Source organism: Dufourea novaeangliae, unplaced genomic scaffold (genome assembly GCF_001272555.1).
Source record: "Dufourea novaeangliae isolate 0120121106 unplaced genomic scaffold, ASM127255v1 scaffold393, whole genome shotgun sequence".
Taxonomy (NCBI): domain Eukaryota; kingdom Metazoa; phylum Arthropoda; class Insecta; order Hymenoptera; family Halictidae; genus Dufourea; species Dufourea novaeangliae.
The window spans coordinates 139,552-159,956 of record NW_015374263.1 but is presented as its reverse complement, the minus strand read 5'-3'; the positions used below and the strand labels follow the sequence as shown (position 1 = coordinate 159,956).

Genomic DNA, 20,405 nt, shown 5'->3' with positions numbered 1-20,405 from the left:
GTTGTCATCTTGAAGTTTCGTATATAATACTACATATTATTGCATATTATGTTTAGTGCGTTGTGTTGCAAATTGTACATGAATGTTAGTATTTATAATAAATTTGATAATTCATTTTAAAGTGAGTATAGTTTGGTTACAATATTATTTATAATCATATGATACTATAAGGTTTAGAAGAAAATTATAGCACTTTTTTTAGCATAAATGTAGTTCAAATGTCTAAAATCAAATAATAAAAATAACTTGTTTATTATGTGAGTAAGTGTTTATTGATCCCCTATGGAGTTACAATGGCTTCCATTTTTCTTATTCTAACACATTTTTTATTTCAATAATATTTTATGTGTTGTATACAATTACGTAATTAATTATATAATAAAAATTTATACATATACACACACACACTCTTATGTACATAATTTACAATTGATTAGTATCATACCTCGTGTGTTATTGTTTATATCGCATTAATAGTAATAAGTAGTCTGCAGCTTTTTATGCAAAATAACATTTTGTAAAGTGATTCATAAAGTGATTCATTCTTTCTCCTTTAAATATCTTATTGGATTAAAAATAAAATATTAACGATGTTGGATCTGATGATAATATATTCTTTTATTGTATTTCACAAAGCCCCATAGGCTATAAATGCATAAAATCCACGGTCTAGTAATAAGATTTTAAAATCTAAGATGAATTAAAGTATTGAAATATCTATTACATATTACAATTAAACTTAAACTGCCCCGACTTAATCAATATTTCATTATTTTTGTAATTCAACAACAATTTTTAAAGATTCATTTAATTCCTCAATACTTACAATTACAATAAATTTTGAAAGATTATACATTACAGATATACTTACAATTAAAATCAATTTTGAAAGAGAATGAATTTTATTATCTATGTAAATAACCTATCTATTTTGCAAAAAAGCAATTGTCTTTCTTATACTACAATTATTTTCTATCTTTTAGAAAGCAAAAAACATTTCATTTCCTCTTGAATAACTCTATTCTGTGGTAGGGAGTGTAATGGTCAACTCTAAATTATCTTTCAAGTTTTTAAAATTATTGCGTTCCACCACTTTTAGTCAAAACTGATTTTTTTGTGATCTTGTTTCTTTTATAATTATTTGTATTGTATAAATAAATATCATGTATTATGATCCTTCCAATATTGTTACTTCCTTTTCATTGCAGCAATATGTATATTTATTTCAATTTTAACTTTGTTGAATATTAACTTTCATTAATGTAAACATAGTTGTATACAGTATAGAATTTCATTCTTTCACATTTAATTTATATATATACTTTCTTTTTTACTTACACACTTAAACAACTTCCGTTTAAAGATTTATAAGATTATTTTTTTTTTCAATGTTTCATTATCACGCGTCCTACTGTAACCATGTATTGTTAACCTTTTATCTCATCATCTGTCATTACAATTTCAAGATGGCGACTAAAAAGTCCAAGTTATTCCATTTGGCGAACCCAGCCACGTACAGAACACTTTTTGTGACCACTTTCAATCCATGCAGATAAGTCTCCTTATTCTTACTTCATGGGCTCTATTCAGGTATTTAAAGTTTTATGTTGGGAACTTAACCTACATAAGGTTCCGTAAACCAGGCCATACACGATGAGGTTTACCCCGAGGCCTGGCCTTGCGAGGTAAACCTCATCGTGTAGTGAGCGAACCCAATGAGCCTGACTAAAGCTCTTGGCGGGTGACGGCTAGTGGCGGTGTTGGGTTATCAAACTATCGAATCTAACAAGAATGTTTTTTAAAATAGATGAGTGAAAGTTCAGAATGAACATTTTGTCTTAAGGATTTTGTCACGGCATGGAAAACGCGAGGATGCCTTCTGGTAACAGGTCTGTGACACTATGGAATATATCCCACGGCACTTATACCTCGGAATAATAGAACGAATGTTCTATAATTTGGTCATCTAATTGCCTAGCATATAACATAATTTCTAACGTATCGATACCATGTGTTACTAGCAGGCTAGAGTACATTTTAATTGAAATAAGATAAAGTAACAGTTTAAAATAACTAATCATTTCAATCACTTTATATCATTTAATTATTTTTATTTTAAAAATAACAGGACAAATACAACTGTATTTTGTGTTAAATTTAAATAATCATTTTTACAATATTTTATTTCAATTATACCCAAGCTTGGTTGCCAATTGATTGAATTTTTAGTGCAATTATGTTCTTCCAACAATTTATTAATAAAAACTAAACTAAACATATAATTATTAGGATTAGGACTAAGAAATGACTTGATTCTACACCAATGTTTCCCAACGTGGAGTGTACGCCGCACCGAGGGGCAATTTGAATATTTTAGGGGGCAATTAGCAAATCATTGACCTTCGTCACCGCATCAACAAGTTTTATAACTTTTTTAAAATTGGTCCAAATGACTTGAGTTCTTTTGTGAAGTTAGGGACATTAGTTTATTAAATGATGTGTAAAAAAAGTGAAAAAGGTGCAATTGGTCGGAATCGCGAAGAAAATAGTAAAAGCCGCTTTTTACAACTTTTTAATCTGAGGCTATAATGAAAATTTAATAAATACATATGACAGATTTATATTAGTTATACACATGCTGAAACTTTCATTAAAATCGGTCGTTACAGAAACGAGCGACAGGCATTAAAAGTTATAAGAATTGATAGATTTACTACAGTTGTAGGTCAAAAGTCGCGAAAAACTGATTGTCAACATGTTTAATCGTTTGTATTCAACTGTTGCAAATTTTTTTTACACATCATTTAGTAAACTAATATTCCTAACATCACAAAAGAACTCAAGTCATATGGACCAATTTAAAAAAAGTTGTTCCGTTTTAAAGGGTATTCGAATACTTTTGTGACCAACTGTATGTGCCTTTTTTATTTGAAGCAACTATTAGTGTTAAACTTTTTCAGAACGTGGTTTACTATTTAAGCTGTGGGTGCATCGAGATCTGTGAGGCGTTGAGGTGAGGTATGATCCAAAAAAGTTTCGGTAACACTGCTCTACGCTGTTATTTCTCTATCTATTCTGTCTCACACGCACTGCCTACTTCTCCCTCTCCCATGATGCACACACGGCAGAGTGAGGTGGAGTTAAATAATGTCGGCCAATTCTCGGAAATCCACTTTTCCGGATATATGGCCAGGCACTGTCCCGAGCGGTGGACATATATCCGGAGAGCACTATATGTATATATTAATATATGTATATGTTAGTTGCAGTTAAAAGGTTAATTAAATCCGTCTGTCATTAGAGCCAAGCATGGCTGGCAACTGTATAACAAAAACTATGTGTGCCTAAGGGCACCTTTATATGGCAAAGTGTAGGGTGGATACGCAACAATATTATGAACTGTTGCGGCCTTTTCCAGGGATTTCTTTTAAAGGAGAAAAATCAGGCGGAGTCCTCGCTCGTGGAGCTCTGAAGAACTCGTTAGGAAATTCTGGACTTTTTTTAAAGAAGACAACTTTGATTTGAAAAACATGTCTTTATTGACCGAGGGTCAATATACTGGAATGGACTAATACAAATATGCATATGTACAATGTTTTATAATTTTTTTCTTATATTCACTGCAAAAATTTGATGCACTGCCATACCATAATTTTAAACTTGATTATATTTGAGATTGCCAGTAGACAATACATTCAAGTTTGAAATCCCAATACAATATATTTTTGTTAATTACATTTTTTTATTATCACATCAACTATTAGTGGTTAATTAGGGACTATTTATTAAACATTACTTAATTTATGAACTGAAAACTTACTCCTTTTTAAAACATTGAAATAAACTGAATAAATGATTCAGTTTATAAAACAAAAGTATACAGTGACTACTTTTGTATACAAGCATAAAACAATGAAATTTCTTGAAACTTTTAAAAAAATTTCTTTTATCACCATAATTGTATTTAAAGGTGATTAAACCTTTACCTAACCTAGTGCTACTAGTCATTTTTCATTTATTATAATGTTTAAACGTACTTGTACATTTTATAAATTAAAAAATAATTCTCTGTATTTCGATGATAAAGAAAAAGGAAGCACATTTTTCATTTAAAAGCAAGAAATGTATTAGAAATGCTTAAATGAAATGACTATTGATTCAAAATTTACAAGCCGCTTCTTTTCGTGTAGTTGCGTCGGTAATTGATCATCGGAAGAAGTGCTTTCTTAACAGATGCACGAAAAATTTAGTCGTTAGCATTATTTACACTTAATATCGAGCAAAACATAGAAGTCAATGTTTGAATCTGTTGACTGTTATAAAAGTTTAAAATATTAATTCATTTCTGTTCTCTGACTTCGACAAGCAACACAATACTGTCGCTAGGTTAGAATAAATGTATAATTATAAGTGTATAATAATATGAAGTACAAATATGTCTATGATATGTAATTAGTTACAGAATTTAACATATTATCTAAAGATTGTTTTTGACATGTAAGTGTTCTTATTTAAATTGTATATTATTTATCTAACCACTGTCTCTACTCATAAATATGAGGAACTGACCAAAATTTAGATTATAAGTAAATAAAAATCTAAAAGTTTAGTTAGAGGAATGCTAAATTACAAGATCTAAATAGGAAAACAAAGAATCCAATCACATAAATCTTATCTACCATAGGAGAATAATGAAACAATTTAGAAAATTATAAACAAATAATTTATTTTAAAGAAATAAGTATACATGTTTATGCAATTTTCTTTAACCAATTGTTTAATTGTTCAATATCAGCTGGGGTATCAGCATCTTTATTAAATGCACTGCATTCTGCAAATTCTATATGTGTATCCAACTGGGAAAATTCAAAATCTTTTCCCTCTTTACCAAGGTAGACATTTTCTGATGATGGATCTGTTGCTTCCAGTTGACTTGTTTTTGTCATACGCAACAAGTTCATTTCCTTCTCTAATAAGGTATTTATAACAGAGGAACCCTTTGCCATAGGTTGATCTTGCTTATTACACAGTATAAGGACAGGTTTTCGTTGCACAGCAGGGTCAGACAATATATTATACAAGTATCTGAAAAACAAAGGTTTTCTATTGTATCTGTTGTAGGATGTGATGTCTAATCACTTGTATCTACTTACTCTGCCACATCACGTATACCCTTTTGGAACGTCACAGAATCAATTACATAGACAAGACCTTTTGCGGATGACTTAAACTGATCAAAGTATTTGTAGCGCAAACGCTCATTTCCAGGAATGTCGACAATTCTTAAGGAATGCTAAATGTACAAGCAGCTATAAATGCCTATACTACAGGTGTGTGCTTTTACAACATGTATTTGTAAAGACTTACATCGTTAATTACAAGTTCTTCTGAATTTTTATCCACAGATGTGTAAGTTTTGACAAACTTGCCATATAATAGACGCGCAAATATTAGTGTTTTACCAGCATCACAGAGGCCAGTTAAAAGTATACTGTTTCCTATGGATTTCTTCCTGCGCCATATGACAAATAACACTGAACAAAAAAACAGAGTAGAGGCTTACAAACAATATGGTAATGCTTGCACTTGGCTTACTCATATCAAAGATACAATATAGAGTTAGATCTGCAGATATTCTGGGTTAAGTTCAGGGAAATTAAAAGATGTACCTATTTTTGTTTTGTATATACAATAACAACTTCATGTTTGTTATATTTCTTGTATCTGTCATTGTATTCTTCCATAACTATTGTAGATACTATGACATACATTTGCTTTAAATGAATAAGTCTAATGCTTTTTTGGACTTGATAAATCACACTAAGAGACTGTGCATGAAATTCAGTAGTGTCATTGAAATGACCGTACAATAAAGTCATTTAAATGGTATTAATGAATCTCATTTTGTATATATAATTTACAAATGTATGTAACCCGTTTATAATCTTAATCAAATGTATATTTAGATTTCCTCAGCTGCAGAAATAAAAACTGTGATATTGTTTTGAATAATGTGATAATAAATAAGCATAGAATATATTTCTCGCATAAATGACAAATTATAGTCTCATATTGTGTATCTTTTAATACATAAATATCATTTATTCCCACATTATGTACGAAACGTAAAATGACCATAACCTACAAAAATGTGTCCATTACCTATGGTTATGATAGTCGCTATCAAAGCAACTATTATGCCCATAAACTCTGAGTCTACATCATGACCTGGTAATGGCTTTACATGTTTTTCCATTGTTCTAGTGTTACTATATTAATTGTAGATCACATATGCTGACTTTTTTTGGAATCACAACAATCGTATACGTTATTCAATTTCGTGCGTAAGCAGATGACACGGACTGAATGTGGATGGACGCCATCTACCCTAATACAGTGGTACTTTAAAATATGCAATTTTTTAAATAAACATTTTATTCACGCTAAATATATAAAAGACATACACCATTTGAAATTTATAATAAAATGAATATACAAGATTTTATTACAAATACGAAGAATATACGAATTTTATTACAAATAGACTCCCAGATAGCACATTACGTTTCGAAGACGCCCATTTTACGTCTATTTTAGGTCTGAGGCGCCTTTAAGCCGCCTTTAAGGCGTCATTAGGCGTCATGTGCTATCTGGGCTATAAGTATGTTTCGAAAATCACCAAAGAAACCGGCTATCGTAAACGGAATCCCGTCCGATCAATTGTCATTTACAATTTGTTAACATTTTTTATATATTGTCTACCTACCGTCGTTAATCTATATAAACATTCAAGGAGCTTCAAACCCAAATAGCACATGACGCCTTGTATACATTTATTTTTATTTTCTCCATAAAGAAATCTCTTATCTATTATTTAATTGGCAATATCTGTCGAATATTCCATAAACTCTAGTACCATTGTAAAATTGACGGAAGGATCATAGATGGCATTTACGAAAGCACCTTAGATTTCAAAATTACAAGAAAAAGGCGGCAAAAATCTAAGACACCGTACAGTAATGCTTTCCATCTAAAACGAATTGGAATAACAAATTTTGGAGGCTGCATCGAGGTATGTAGTATTTTATGCTTCTGTTTTTCATTTAAAAAATTTTCCAAATGTCATAATGGAATATAATTCGATGCGGTGATTATTCTATTTCGCTGAAATAGTAATTGAAGTGAGGAGTGGGAAAAAAGTGGTTCTTTTTAAAATTCCAAACCCACTAATTTCCCGCTTTGTACAAAGTATCCTTGATCTCATTATCCTTTGTGTTCAAAGCCGATCGCCGAATGTCATGTCATAAATTATGATCCTTTTTTTAGTAGTAATTAAAAATTTTAAAACGCACATTTTAGAATAAAAATTTTGTTTTACTATCCTGATTAATGAGGCACTGAAAAATTGATTTTTCGACGATTTCCCGCAACACTTTTTTAAAGCACAAGATTTAAAGCACAAATACCCTCAATTAAATCCCAATAATTTACAACGGTAATAAATTACAACAGAGTTGAAATCGCTCTTTATCGTGACGTTACAGACCATTAAAGTAGGTTGTTAATTGTGAGCTATGTGTACTTTCATAAGAAGTTTCGAAGATAAGCTCATATCATTGTTTTAAGAAGCTTTTAATTGTGGCTCTACCCTTGCACCGTCCTTTTCCATATATTACAGACAACCCAATATTATTCAATTCATAACTAAATAGGCTACTAATTACATATGTATTTGTCGTGTACATAAACATGTGACACACAGCGAAACAAAAATACCTGAAGACTTAATTTTACTTTTATCTTAAGAAACACTTTAACAATTAAATTAAATGTGTCCATGAACACTGTAAAACAATCTTTGTAGAGTAGAATTTGCATATACATTCTCAGTCTGTGTAGCGATAACGCCATACTTTCATATGACACGTACGCAAAAAGAGAATGAACATTAATTCCATACACGTCATTCATTCATAATACATTTCAAGACCAGAATTTTTCAAGATTATTTCCTTGTTAAATTAAATACCATAAGACGATAAAAATCTAGAAAAGACTTTACAAGAAATTGGAGAAAAAAGAAATCCCGGATGAAAGTAGATTCTTTGAAATGTGGCCAGAAAATTGACACGTCATTGATAATGCACCAATGAAACGAGGAACTAAAGGGTTCCACCAATCATTCCTACCGGCCGCAGGGTCGACCGTGGTCAATCTACTTTCGACTCGACAGTCGAAATGAAGATGGCCGCCGAGGTGAGGTGGCTTTTGATTTTTCACGTGTTTTTGGTAATTGCTTCAGTCCTCGGTGAAATACCTCATCGGAAGTTCGAGTACAAGTACTCGTTCAAGCCGCCGTATCTTGCACAAAAAGATGGAGGCGTGCCTTTCTGGGAATACGGAGGAAGTGAGTAAAACGAGAACCTAACCAAGCACACGCGCGGGTGTAAAATCTTTCCGTATGTTATTTCCATGCAGTCGGCTTTCCGATTATTTAAATGGAACACTTCGTTATTTCGCCTGCGAACGCAAGTCTCAATTAGGCTTTCTTATCTCAGTTCGTTTGAAGAGTGGATTTGACAGTATTTACTTGACAGAAGTCGGCAAAACTGTCACGACAGGTGTACGTGTTTTTATTTACATCGGGATCTGCTTTATTTGATTTGAATAGTGGAAAGATAAAACATGTAAATTATGCGTTTCTATCAAGTTGATGGAATTCTCATCGTGTTCAACAATTTAATACTTCTGTGGCAATAAGTTTTCATTTACTATTACCTCCACTGTTGTTTCTTTATTCTTGTCTAATTTTGTATTGTAATTCATTGATTTCTTTTGGATATTCAAGAGAATGCATATTTTTTTATTTAGTAATTTATTTCTATATAGGGTGCTTCAATAGCATTGGTACAAATTGTATAACCAAATACAATTGATGCAACTGCATTTATTGAAAGAAATGAAAGAGGCTTGATAAACATATGTCAGAGAATTAACTATTTCAGAGATAATTCAGATTTTTAATTTATTAATAAAGGTTTATTTGATTATGCATATTATCTGTAACAAAATAATTTTTAAACGTGATTGTTAGAGTAATAACTGATTGTTTGAATATATTCTCCTATATTGTTATGATTTGTGTTATATACACATTGTATAAATAATAACATCATGATAGGTGGTACTTACAGGAACAAGAATGTGGAACCTAGCAAATAAATTAGATGTATGCATTTATCTTTGAAACGTTCTATATAAATGAATTGCACTTTCTTCACAATTTGCAATTGGATCATTGTATACTTCCATAGTTATTTTTTTATTCTTTCCATATCTCACAAAACAATTAATTTGTTTTAGATATTCATACTAATATATATTTTTATTACAGATGCAATTGCAAGTGCAGAGAATGTTAGAGTAGCTCCATCATTGAGAAGTCAAAAAGGTATGTGAAAAATGTATTTTAGTATTATTCTTTAATCTGTATATTAAATATTAAGTTTAAGGGCAGAATAAAAAATTTAATAACTAAACTATGCATTATATACAATATTTTATTTAAGTGTAAGCAATTTTTTATATTGTTTTTGACATAGGGAAATTATTTGTGGTGGAAGCAGGTGTTTATTGACTTGCTTTTTCAGTTAGTCTGTAAAAGTATGAATTTGCATAAACAACTGCAATCTACATAGTAATTATAAAAGATATTCTTTGATATAAATAAAATATTTTGAGACATAGATATGGGCCAAATTGATTAACTTAATTTTTCGTAAACTTTACACTTTTAATATTTTTAAAATATTCATTTTAATGTGTGTCATATTTTGTAATATTATACTCACATTTCAAATAAATCACTACGTAAGAGATGCTTGTTCATATATCTCAAGCTATATTTAAATCAGTGATGTTCATGATATTATCAGTTTTCTTTACTTTTTATTTGAAGAGTTTGACTTCTATATCAGAAGTTTTTATAAACTTTTCTATGTAATATTTAATGTCAATAAAAAACTACTTATGTATCAAATATAATCGAATACATTTTATATTTTTGTATTAATGAGTACATATGTATTATATGTTTTTTTCTTTTTTTACCTTGTATTACATGAAAATTTAAAATGACATTTAGGTGCAATATGGGTCAAACAGCCAGTCTTGTTTGACTGGTGGGAAGTAGAGTTGATATTTAGAGTAACAGGAAGGGGAAGGATCGGAGCTGATGGTTTAGCATTTTGGTATACCAGTTCAAAGGGTGCTTACAATGGTACTGTCTTTGGCAGCTCTGATCAGTGGAATGGTCTTGGAATCTTCTTTGACTCATTTGACAATGACAATAAACACAACAACCCTTACATCATGGGTGTCATCAATGATGGCACAAAAACCTTCGATCATACAAAGTGAATTTACATCTCATACTATTCTAATTTTTTTACGTCCTTTGAAACTTTCAATAAATGACCGTTTATATTAATTTTGATACAGCGATGGTATGACTCAATTGTCAGCTGGCTGTCTGCGAGATTTCCGAAATAAACCATTTGCTACTAGAGCAAAAGTTGAATACTATCAGAATACTTTAACAGTAAGCACATTAATGTAGTGTTCTCTTTGATATGAATTTAGTATTATATTGTATCTTAATCGCCATTGTTGATTGAAGGTGTTATTCCATAATGGTATGACAAACAATGAGCAAGACTATGAGATGTGTTTCCGCGTTGAAAATGTTGTTTTACCGAAAGGCGGATTCTTTGGTGTTTCTGCTGCTACTGGTATGTAATACAGAAAAAAAGGTTGAATTAATAATAATACTGATTGCAAGAATTATTCACGATGTAATGGTTTATTCAAGGTGGTTTGGCCGATGACCACGATGTTTCACATTTCCTAACTCATTCTTTGTTTCCTCCTGGCCAATTGAGGCCTGATGGTCAAAAAGTTTCTTTAGAGGAGCAACAAAAACTTAGCCAAGAATATTTGGATTATCAGAAAAAGTTGGAACAACAGAAGGAAGAGTATCGCCGGTACGGGAGACTTTGACAACTTTAAATTTTACTTCAAATAGAAAAGTCGTTTTATAAAATGATATAATTTTCCAGAGATCACCCAGAAGAACGCCGTGAAAGGGAAGAATTTGAGGAATATTTTGAAACCGACAATCAAAGGGAATTGAGACAGATCTTTTCTGGTCAAAGCCAGATGTTTGATGCACTGCGTGAATTGAATAGAAAGTTGGATGAAATAGTTGGGAGACAAGAAAGATCTTTAAGTTTAATATCTCAGCTCCAGTTAGGAGGTACTTTTCTATTTGACAATCAGATATAACTTCGAATTTATATGTTGTAGTATAAATATAGAGTTAATTAGGAAATGTGTAAATAATTTGCTTGTAGGTGTACAAGCAACTGGGGGTCAACCAGGGCAACAAGTTCAATTAATCGATACAATACGCAGACAAGAAGTTGACACTCTATTGGGCAATCAGAATGTTATAATCAATACAGCCAGAGAAATTAAATCATTCGTAAATGAAGTATATTCTAAGACTGATACCATTCTTAATAATCAAGCCCGCGCTCCAACTGCTCAGGTATTTATTTCCGACGTAATTTTACCAGTCTCGCTCTGAATTATATTTCATCGAAGAAATTTATTTGCAGGTACAACAAATGGGGTACGATTATCACTCACTTATTTCTGAAATGCGAGATGGACTTAACACATTGAAGAGGGACGTCGGGCAAATGAACACTAAAGTAGGCAGTGGAAGTACAGATTGTCCTACAACGAATTGCTTAACAACGACAATGTTCTTACTATTCGTGGCAATTCAAATGGTCATCTTGTTAGGATACAGCTTATATCGGTAAACATTAGCTTGTTTAATTATCATACGAAAAATATATTTAAAAACACTGTGTTCTATTTTCTTCTATCTTCGTATAGGGACAATAAGGAAGCACAGGCGAAGAAGTTATATTAAGGTTTGTTTTTGATTCTACAGCATAAAAAAAAAGTGACGGCATAGAAATAAACTTTTGCCTTTACGTACTGACTTAATATTTGTATCCGTGAAACATGCATTTTGTTGAACATTTGTGTAATAAATGCATTCTTCATCCGAGTTAGACCTAACGAATGGGCGGGGAGCAGCAATTACTCTGTAGATATGGTAAAAATAATTCTTTTGCTTAGCTTGGTATAATTCAGTCGTTTCAAAAATATTGTTCCGAATACGAGATACATATTGTCAGTACGAACAAGAGACACATGGAGACAAGGATGACAAATAATAAATGCGACGTTTGAAATAAGTGGGGAAACGTAATTATGAATGTTGGAATGAGGCAAACTTTGTCGTGAGTTACTTAGGGGATTGTGTGTAATATATATTTTTTTATTGACATTCATTAAGAGTATCTTCGCGCGATGCGCACATGAATTCTTTTTTGCTAGTTTCATGCATGACATCTTTCACTTTTTTTTACGTGGTGATCTTTTTTGTCGTAGTGTCAGAAGAAATACATTGTATAAATGTTTATATGTTTTTTTTTTTAAATCGGGAATCGGCATATCGAGAATCGAAAATGAGATTTTTGTCTGGGGGAATTTCGATAATTCTTATCAGCTATGTAAGATGATATTTATCGATCTGGTACTACATTCCCTTATATGAATGATCGTATAGGTAAGTTCCGTGTTTTTAATGTAATAGATACTTAAAAACTAAAAATAAGAAACGAACATGGCTCTATCGAATTCGAAATATGAATGATTTTATATTCCGTGTATTATTCATGATGGTGACGTCGAACAATCATAACGTCCTCGAAGGTATAATAAAATAAAAAAAAAAAGGTTCTGTTAAGCTAATAAGTACTTTGTAAGTGTATACGGTGTATCGAGTAGCAAACATAGGGAAAACTTGAATTATTTGCAGACTCGGTATTCCTATCAACCTTATTGCATTTGTAAAAGTTTATCAAAGATTGTAAATGTATAATGAAATATATCTGATAATAAAAATAATAATGGAAAAACATTAACTGGAATTTAGTGAATGTAGAACTTTATACGCAGTGTTTCAATGATTATTTATCGCTTAACTCGTATGTTGACTAGCTTTAAGCGACAGAATCAGTGAAACTGTACATAACTTAACGTAAACAATGTACTATATTAAACAATCGTGTGTTTATAAGATTTTTAATATTTTAAGTAATTTACATATACAACAAAAACTTCAATCCTACTAATTAACGTTAGTTACATTTTTCTAATAATTGTAAACTTACATATGTTTTTATTTAAATTCTTGAATGTTTTCTTGATGTTTTTTCAAACACATGTAACTTAAAATGTATGTTCTGTAAATTACACACTAGCTATTATTGTAGTTCAATAATTTCGATTAGCGACTATAGTTATTTACTTATCTATTTAGTGATTGGATTATTTAAATAATTTTAGCCAATTATTTGTCTTTAAGTCTTTTATGAGATAGTAGAGTATTAAAACTAAATTATTTAATGATATCCAAATTGCATTGTCGTTTAACTCTTTCAGTTTTGTAATTATAAATTATTACAAAATTTTACACTTACAACAATAGGACTGAAAGAGCTAGATATGAATATTACTAATTTATTGTACAAAAAAGTATTGGTCAGACATAATTTGTTTGCACACATTTCACACATTATCACGCTTACCGAGATACATTTTTTTAAGGGAAAACGGGTTAAAGTAAAAACTTCACTAATGTATAGATATAAAATACATAAACGTTGATGTCAAAGACAAACAAATTTTTTAGTTAAGAACGAAATATTGATGAATACAAAAAGAAGTACTATATGTTCCAAGTATCGCGAAATATGCACAAAACAATGAAGCACTATGCCTATAAATAAAGCTGATGACTAACTGAAAGTGTATAGTTCAGGTTACGTTTATCAGCAAAAAGCATTTTGTATTTCCTTATTGAGACAGCAATTTTATTTAGTACACTGTTTCTACTGTTCACATTTAAAATATCAAAACAATAAATTAAGTTTTTAAAAGAACTCTGTGAAACATAATTATTACAAAATGGATTATTTAACATTTATTTGTAAAAAACGAGATTAAAATACATTCTAGACTGGAGATAAAAGAATAAGGCTGTAAGTGCCATACTCTGAACCCATTAAGTCACAAACAGTGAAATAAGGTGATTTTTATACATATAATTATTTATTATTTATTTTGTATATATAATAATATTATTATTATAGTGTATAAAAAAGAATATAAATGTTATCAAAAAACATTTTGGATCGGTACTTTTTGTGTAACAAAATGTTGCGTTTATGCAACTTTCGGCAATTTTTTACTGAAAAACGTAAATAAAATAACTTATATATTATTTTGCGAAAATGTAAAAAATACATTATAATACTGGACACAATATTATTATAGAAGTTCTCTACATGAAAAAGTTACACCAAAAAATTTCAATGATTTAAGAAAAAAATTGGTTGATCATCGTGCTATAAATACTTTAATTTCTTCAAATTTCAAGACGTCGCAGGATTTAAGTGGAAGAAAAAATAGTGACAAAAAAAAATATTAACCTAATTTTTGGAATCCTCTTTCACAACTGGAATATGGAATACAGAATTCAGTAATGTAATGTGACTGAGAAAAAAGAGCGACTAAATTGCTGCTTTTACGCAACGTTGGGTCTTAATGGGTTAAATCTGTACATACATATTTACAGCCGTTTTTATGTTCAGTCTTCAATTATATAACGCTTTAATCTACAATACCATATTGTAACTAGATTTGACATATGCAAAGATAACCCAAGATATAAAATTATAGGCGAATATGGTATTGCTTTATCTTTTTTTTTAAATTGAAGAAATGGTTGTTAGGCGCCGTTTAAATATAAGTAAGCATCGTTTATAATTACTTTATTTCTAATTGTTTTATGATAAATAGTATTAAACCTCGATTCTCCTAGACCGATTATTCTAAAAAAAGTGTTCATCAGAAAGGGTTTTGTCTCCTTATAACTTCGTATAATCGGCGTTCTACTGTTGTAATTTCTGGAAACGAAAAGGGACGATTTACAATTCGATGTTTAACCCATTATATACCTAACTCAACGTTGTGTTAATGTAATATTTCACTCGAAATTTTACAGCGAATTTACATTATTAAGGTCTGTTTTTCATATTGCAGTTATGAAAGAGGATTTCAAAGATTTATTTAACATTTTTTTTGTCACTGTTTCCTCTTTTACTTAAATCCTACGACGTTTTGAAATTTGAAGAAAGTAACGTATTTATGGCACGACGATAAACCAATTTTTTCTGAAATCAGGGAAATTTTTGGGGGTATCTTTCTCATGTGGTGGAATTTTATAACATGATATCTCGTATTATGTATAATTCATATTTCGACAGAATAATGTTATTTTATTTACGTTTTTCAATAAAAAAAATTGCTCATTACCGCAAAAACGCAACATTTTTACACAAAAAATACAGATCCAAAATGATTTTTGACTATATTTCTATTCTTATATACTTTAATACGTAATAATTAGTCAAATATGTAAAAATCGCCTTATTTCACTGCTTCAGACTTAATGGGTCAAGTGGTCGAAAAGCATAAACTTGGAGTACGTGAGGATTGAGATTTATGAGCTCGGATGTCCTGTCTCTTACACATTTGAGGACACTCGTGCAGTTTGTAACAATCAGAGTTAAACGAGGCAAGCGAGAGAAAATGCGTAGTGGTTAAATCTTGCGTATAATTCAATAAGGGGTCCACGAGATGGGCCCCTCACTTCGTGTAGCCACCCCCCCCCCCAAACCCTCCCATTTATAATAGAGCAAGACGGACAATTCTCCAACGATATTTGTCCCATAGTTGGTGGGACAGAGAACGGATCATTGGCGTCGAAATCTTCGTGACAACAGTGGTTCAGGGTGGGGACAAGGCTGCAATAAAGGTTGAAGAAGCGTTTCCGTGAAAGAAAGGAAACGCAGCATATCTGCAATGCGGCAAACGCATTGGCCTCTTTTATTAGACATTCATGTGCACATCGTGAAATGTAAATATTTCTCAATAGGAATACAAAAATGTATAAATCGTGTCGTGTTATGAAGATCTTCGTTACTATATTTTTGAAGATTCTTGACAATACGTGAGAATGTTTAAAATTCAGATATGAATAAAAATTAATTTTTTAGTGGAGGTTGCATTGACTGATGTATGTATTTACAAATATCTAACATTATGGTGAACGGCTAGTTTCGCGAATAAATTTCATCAGTGGCCGGTTGCCTTTGTCAAGAATTAACAAAATATAGTTTCTTCTAGGCTAGGTATATAAAAAAATTCAATGACATTGAGTACTGAAAAGTAGGCCAGTCGTCATAGTGTTAATCGATTGTAATGAAGTTGTTGTAGTATTTAATAATATCGTTTTGTTGTTGTTGGTTGTTTATAACACATCCAAATATGCAGAATAGTGAAGTTGAATAATAGTATTTTTTATTTTTATCAGTTTGCATAATCATCTGCCATATTAGATGAAAGTTAACGCTGGAGACGTTTTAGTATAGATAAAAAATCGTGTATCTACTAACATATTTTAATTTCTATTTTTAGTAGTGTAACTTGAGAATGATCATAGCAGTAATCATGTCGTCGTTAGTACATTAGGTTAAAGTTCAATTTATTTTTATTCTTTCGATAAGGTTATTATAATGATTATTGATAAAAATATATAGATTCATTCGTTCATCATGTATGGTTATTACTATTTAATCTTTTGTTAGTCATGGTTACAGAAAATGACATTCCCTGATAACCAGTTGTGTACTTAAAAGTTTCGAGCAAATTGCCAACAATAAATGACAAAAGTTGTCTAAACTACCATAGCTATCTGTTTCCGTATTTGACTTGAGTTTTGCAGGCTACGCCAGCAAATGGTAAAGCAGATTGGCAGAAAGTCTTGTAACAGGGCCTATGTCAAATTCAGGGCCAAACCAGAACAAGGTTTGCGCAAGCCAATTTGCTGAATATGTTGCTGCGAATCTGCGCGCAAGTTGTTTATAGCAAATCTTGCGTCAAACTAGTAGCCATAACTTTATAACAGGCATTGGACAAAATTTGGCTTTGCAAGTTTGGCTGACTGGGTTATGAATTCAGATTAAAGATCAGGCGTATTGATTTATCGATAAGAATTACTAAGATGATTTTATTTCTGCTGCAATTGGTATCAGTAGCGGTAATATCCAGTTAGATTTAAAATTCCTTCTTAATCAGATTTTCACCGATCAAGAACATTTTTTACAATTGTCATTTTCATTACGAGGTGTCCACTATTCTCTTTACGTACCGATGGTTATTTAATAGGCTTTTTAGAGCCAATAATTGTTGGAAATGAACCCAACAGCATTGAAACTACTTTCTAGTAGTTGAAAGGTTTGAAGGTACTGGAGATTATTCTTATTCAAAAGAGTGTCCAAAAATGTAATAAATATTTAAGAGTAAAACTGTTTAAACGTCTTTATTAGAATTAAATTAGAACCTAAAATAGTCTTACGTTAAAAAAGCAGCTTCTAATACTTGAAATACATATACGCAATTGTTGTATTTTTCGCTAGAACATATTATCAATTTTTTTAATAGTATATTACAATCGTGAACCAGTAAAACACAATTCTAGTAACATAATATAATTTCTTTTTGAATATTATCTTAAGGGGAAACGAATAAATTCCTTGTCAGTAAACACTAACAATCAAAAGCTCTATTAATAAGTCTCCAGGCAGAAAAATCTCAAGAAATAAAATATTGTTCCATCGTTTTTTATTTTTACTCGAGACATAATATGGAGAACTGTCCTAAACACTATGGCGACTGGCTAGTTTCGCGAGTATCTTATCCCCCAGTGGCCCGACTGTTTTTGTTAAGAATTAACGGAGTATGATTTTTGCTATGTACGTAAATAAATTCAATAACTAACAGTAAATCACATTACAGTAAATCCTTTATGAGTGTTCAAAGACTCCTCGGCACTGATGAGAAGAGGTCCCCAGGTGTAACGCTTTTAATGAGGTTTAGCATAGAGCTTGGAATTCTGTAGCCAATGATACTTGTTTCAGCCGTATATGGTCATCAGTTTATGAAATATTTAACGTTCAGTACCAAGGAGCCTTTGAACACTCATCGAGGATGTACTGTAGTGTGAATTTGCACCAGCGAAACCGTTTCGTCTGTAACATTCTACCTGGCTAGCATAAAGGTGTTAAATTTTAATAGTTAAAAAACTTTTCACCTTTGCAATTACATATTACCATTGAATATCTCAGGAAATTTTATCCGAAAAAATATGTTACGAGTTCAATTTGCTTTTATTCACTTCGAGTTCTGAATCATCAAAAATTCAAAATCCCAATTCGCACTTGTTTACGTATGCTGAAGTGGGGTGTGGTTTCTGAGGGTTACGGAAAATCTCTTTCTACAAATGGCGTTGTTAGGTTGTGAAAAAAAAATTCCAACCGAAAGTTTATCGATTTCTTGCCAGTGGATATTCTATGTTCAAGGAAAGGCAATAAGGGGGTACAAGAAAAATTGGAAATTCGGCGTATTTCACCTCGGTCGTCCATTTTTATAACATCTCACCCTGTTAGGGGTGTGTCAGCCCCATTGGCGAACATGCAACCAATAAGAACGGTTGCTCGGTGGCGCAGAATCCACGGAATTCAACCCTTGTAGTGGTGATCACCCATGATTGGCCGCCACGGGATCCAATCGGAGCCCGCCGATTATTGATCCCCCGAAGGTGAATTGTTCAAACTTTTTTATTGGCGAAGTTGTAAAGTGCTTTATTGCCGACGCAGAACTACCGACGGTGTTGCATGATGACCATGAGTTATTAAAATAGCCCGGGGATGCTTTCACGAATTAATGGACAGATTTCACCGAAATGATCGGCGATATGCTGATTATCATTTTCTATCCCGTGTCTCGTGAATTTATTATTTTTATATGACGTAGCCTCTGCAATTAGTATTTGTACGTGCCAAGATTTTCTTTTTCTGTACTACATATTTTCTGTTTCGCTTTTACTTAGAGATACAATAGGCAAGATTGAAATGTTGGAAATGATCCCAATATGTAGTATTGAAATTGGTTCCTAATTTCTGTTTGAATTTGTCTAGGGAAATCTGTATTTCAGGATTCATATTAAAGAAGATATACATTCTTTATAATAATGCCCACGAGGAAGTAGTAAAGTATTGAGGATTATTTTTATTTAAAAGATAATAGTGAGAAAATTTAATGTAATAAATTTAGGGAAATCGGAATTTCAGGATATTAAAAAAAGATCTTCTTTACAGTAATATCGACGAGGAAGTAGTAAAATATTGGGTATTACTTTGGTTTAAAAAACAATAGTGTGACAATTTAATGTAATAGATATTTGGGAATAAATCGTCTTTATTCAGATCCATCAATGGTTTTTCGTTAAGGAAGCAGTTTTTAATATTTCAAATGGATACCTACGTTTATCGTATTTTCTCATAAGTTCTATCGATTGATCTAATAGAAACTGTTACTAGACTCTCCTATATTTAATTTCTTTGACCAATACTTTAAAAGTTAAATTTAGTAGTGAAATATGCATGTACGTATTGTATATATACATATTTCATTGGACTATTTTAGGTTTCAAAACCTTTTATTATTTGGATTTATTATGTCTTTAAGTTTGGCTAAGACAATAGTTCTATTTTAAGTTAATTTGTTTGATCAAATCCTACATATTTAGGAATGTTATATTATATTATTGTTATTCCTTATCATATAACCAAAAAAGATTAGACTTTTGCCTCGTAAAGTTTTTTGAAAACGTTATTCGTTTTACTGTTATTTTAACATTTTTTAGGGAATGAATTCTTTTTAATTCACTGGTATATTACATTGCTATAAAATTTGGACCATATTATCAAAAAATCATTGATAATTCTATTTCACTAATTTAACCGATAAAGCTGTAGTATTCTGTTGACAAGAACGTTTTATGTTTTCTCAGACTGAGATTGTTATCATAACGAAGTGGATACTCGTTGGAAATATAAAGGATGAAAAAACAGTCTCCCTTAAACTAACAGTTTAGAAAAAAATTAGTACCACTTTACTGTGTAAGCAAAAGTTGAAGCGACCTTCGCTGCGATAAAATGGCGCACGTGACCCATTAGCATGATAAACTCCATGTAAAAGTGTGCAGGAGTTCTGAAAACATCTTAGGCATGCAGAAGAACATAATAAAATCAGTTTTTCACCAAAAAGTTCTCGATTACACTTGAATTTATACGTAA

General features: G+C 31.2%; 2 protein-coding genes across 2 annotated transcripts; one reads left to right on the top strand and one right to left on the bottom strand.

Annotated features, from left to right (window-relative positions):
• Positions 1-4,751: 4,751 nt before the first annotated feature.
• LOC107192643 (signal recognition particle receptor subunit beta) lies at positions 4,752-6,333 on the bottom strand. Its single transcript, XM_015581950.1, has 4 exons — positions 6,163-6,333; positions 5,368-5,534; positions 5,154-5,293; positions 4,752-5,085 (listed from the first exon to the last, which is right to left on the bottom strand). The coding sequence occupies exons 1-4, from the start codon at positions 6,254-6,256 to the stop codon at positions 4,752-4,754; spliced, it is 735 nt and encodes a 244-aa protein (XP_015437436.1). The 5' UTR covers positions 6,257-6,333.
• A 1,872-nt stretch (positions 6,334-8,205) lies between these two features.
• LOC107192642 (protein ERGIC-53) lies at positions 8,206-12,674 on the top strand. Its single transcript, XM_015581949.1, has 10 exons — positions 8,206-8,407; positions 9,395-9,451; positions 10,145-10,415; positions 10,501-10,600; positions 10,679-10,790; positions 10,871-11,042; positions 11,118-11,314; positions 11,412-11,608; positions 11,679-11,884; positions 11,965-12,674. Exons 1-10 carry the CDS (start codon positions 8,239-8,241, stop codon positions 11,999-12,001), a joined length of 1,518 nt encoding a protein of 505 aa, XP_015437435.1. The 5' UTR covers positions 8,206-8,238; the 3' UTR covers positions 12,002-12,674.
• The last annotated feature ends 7,731 nt before the right edge of the window (positions 12,675-20,405 follow it).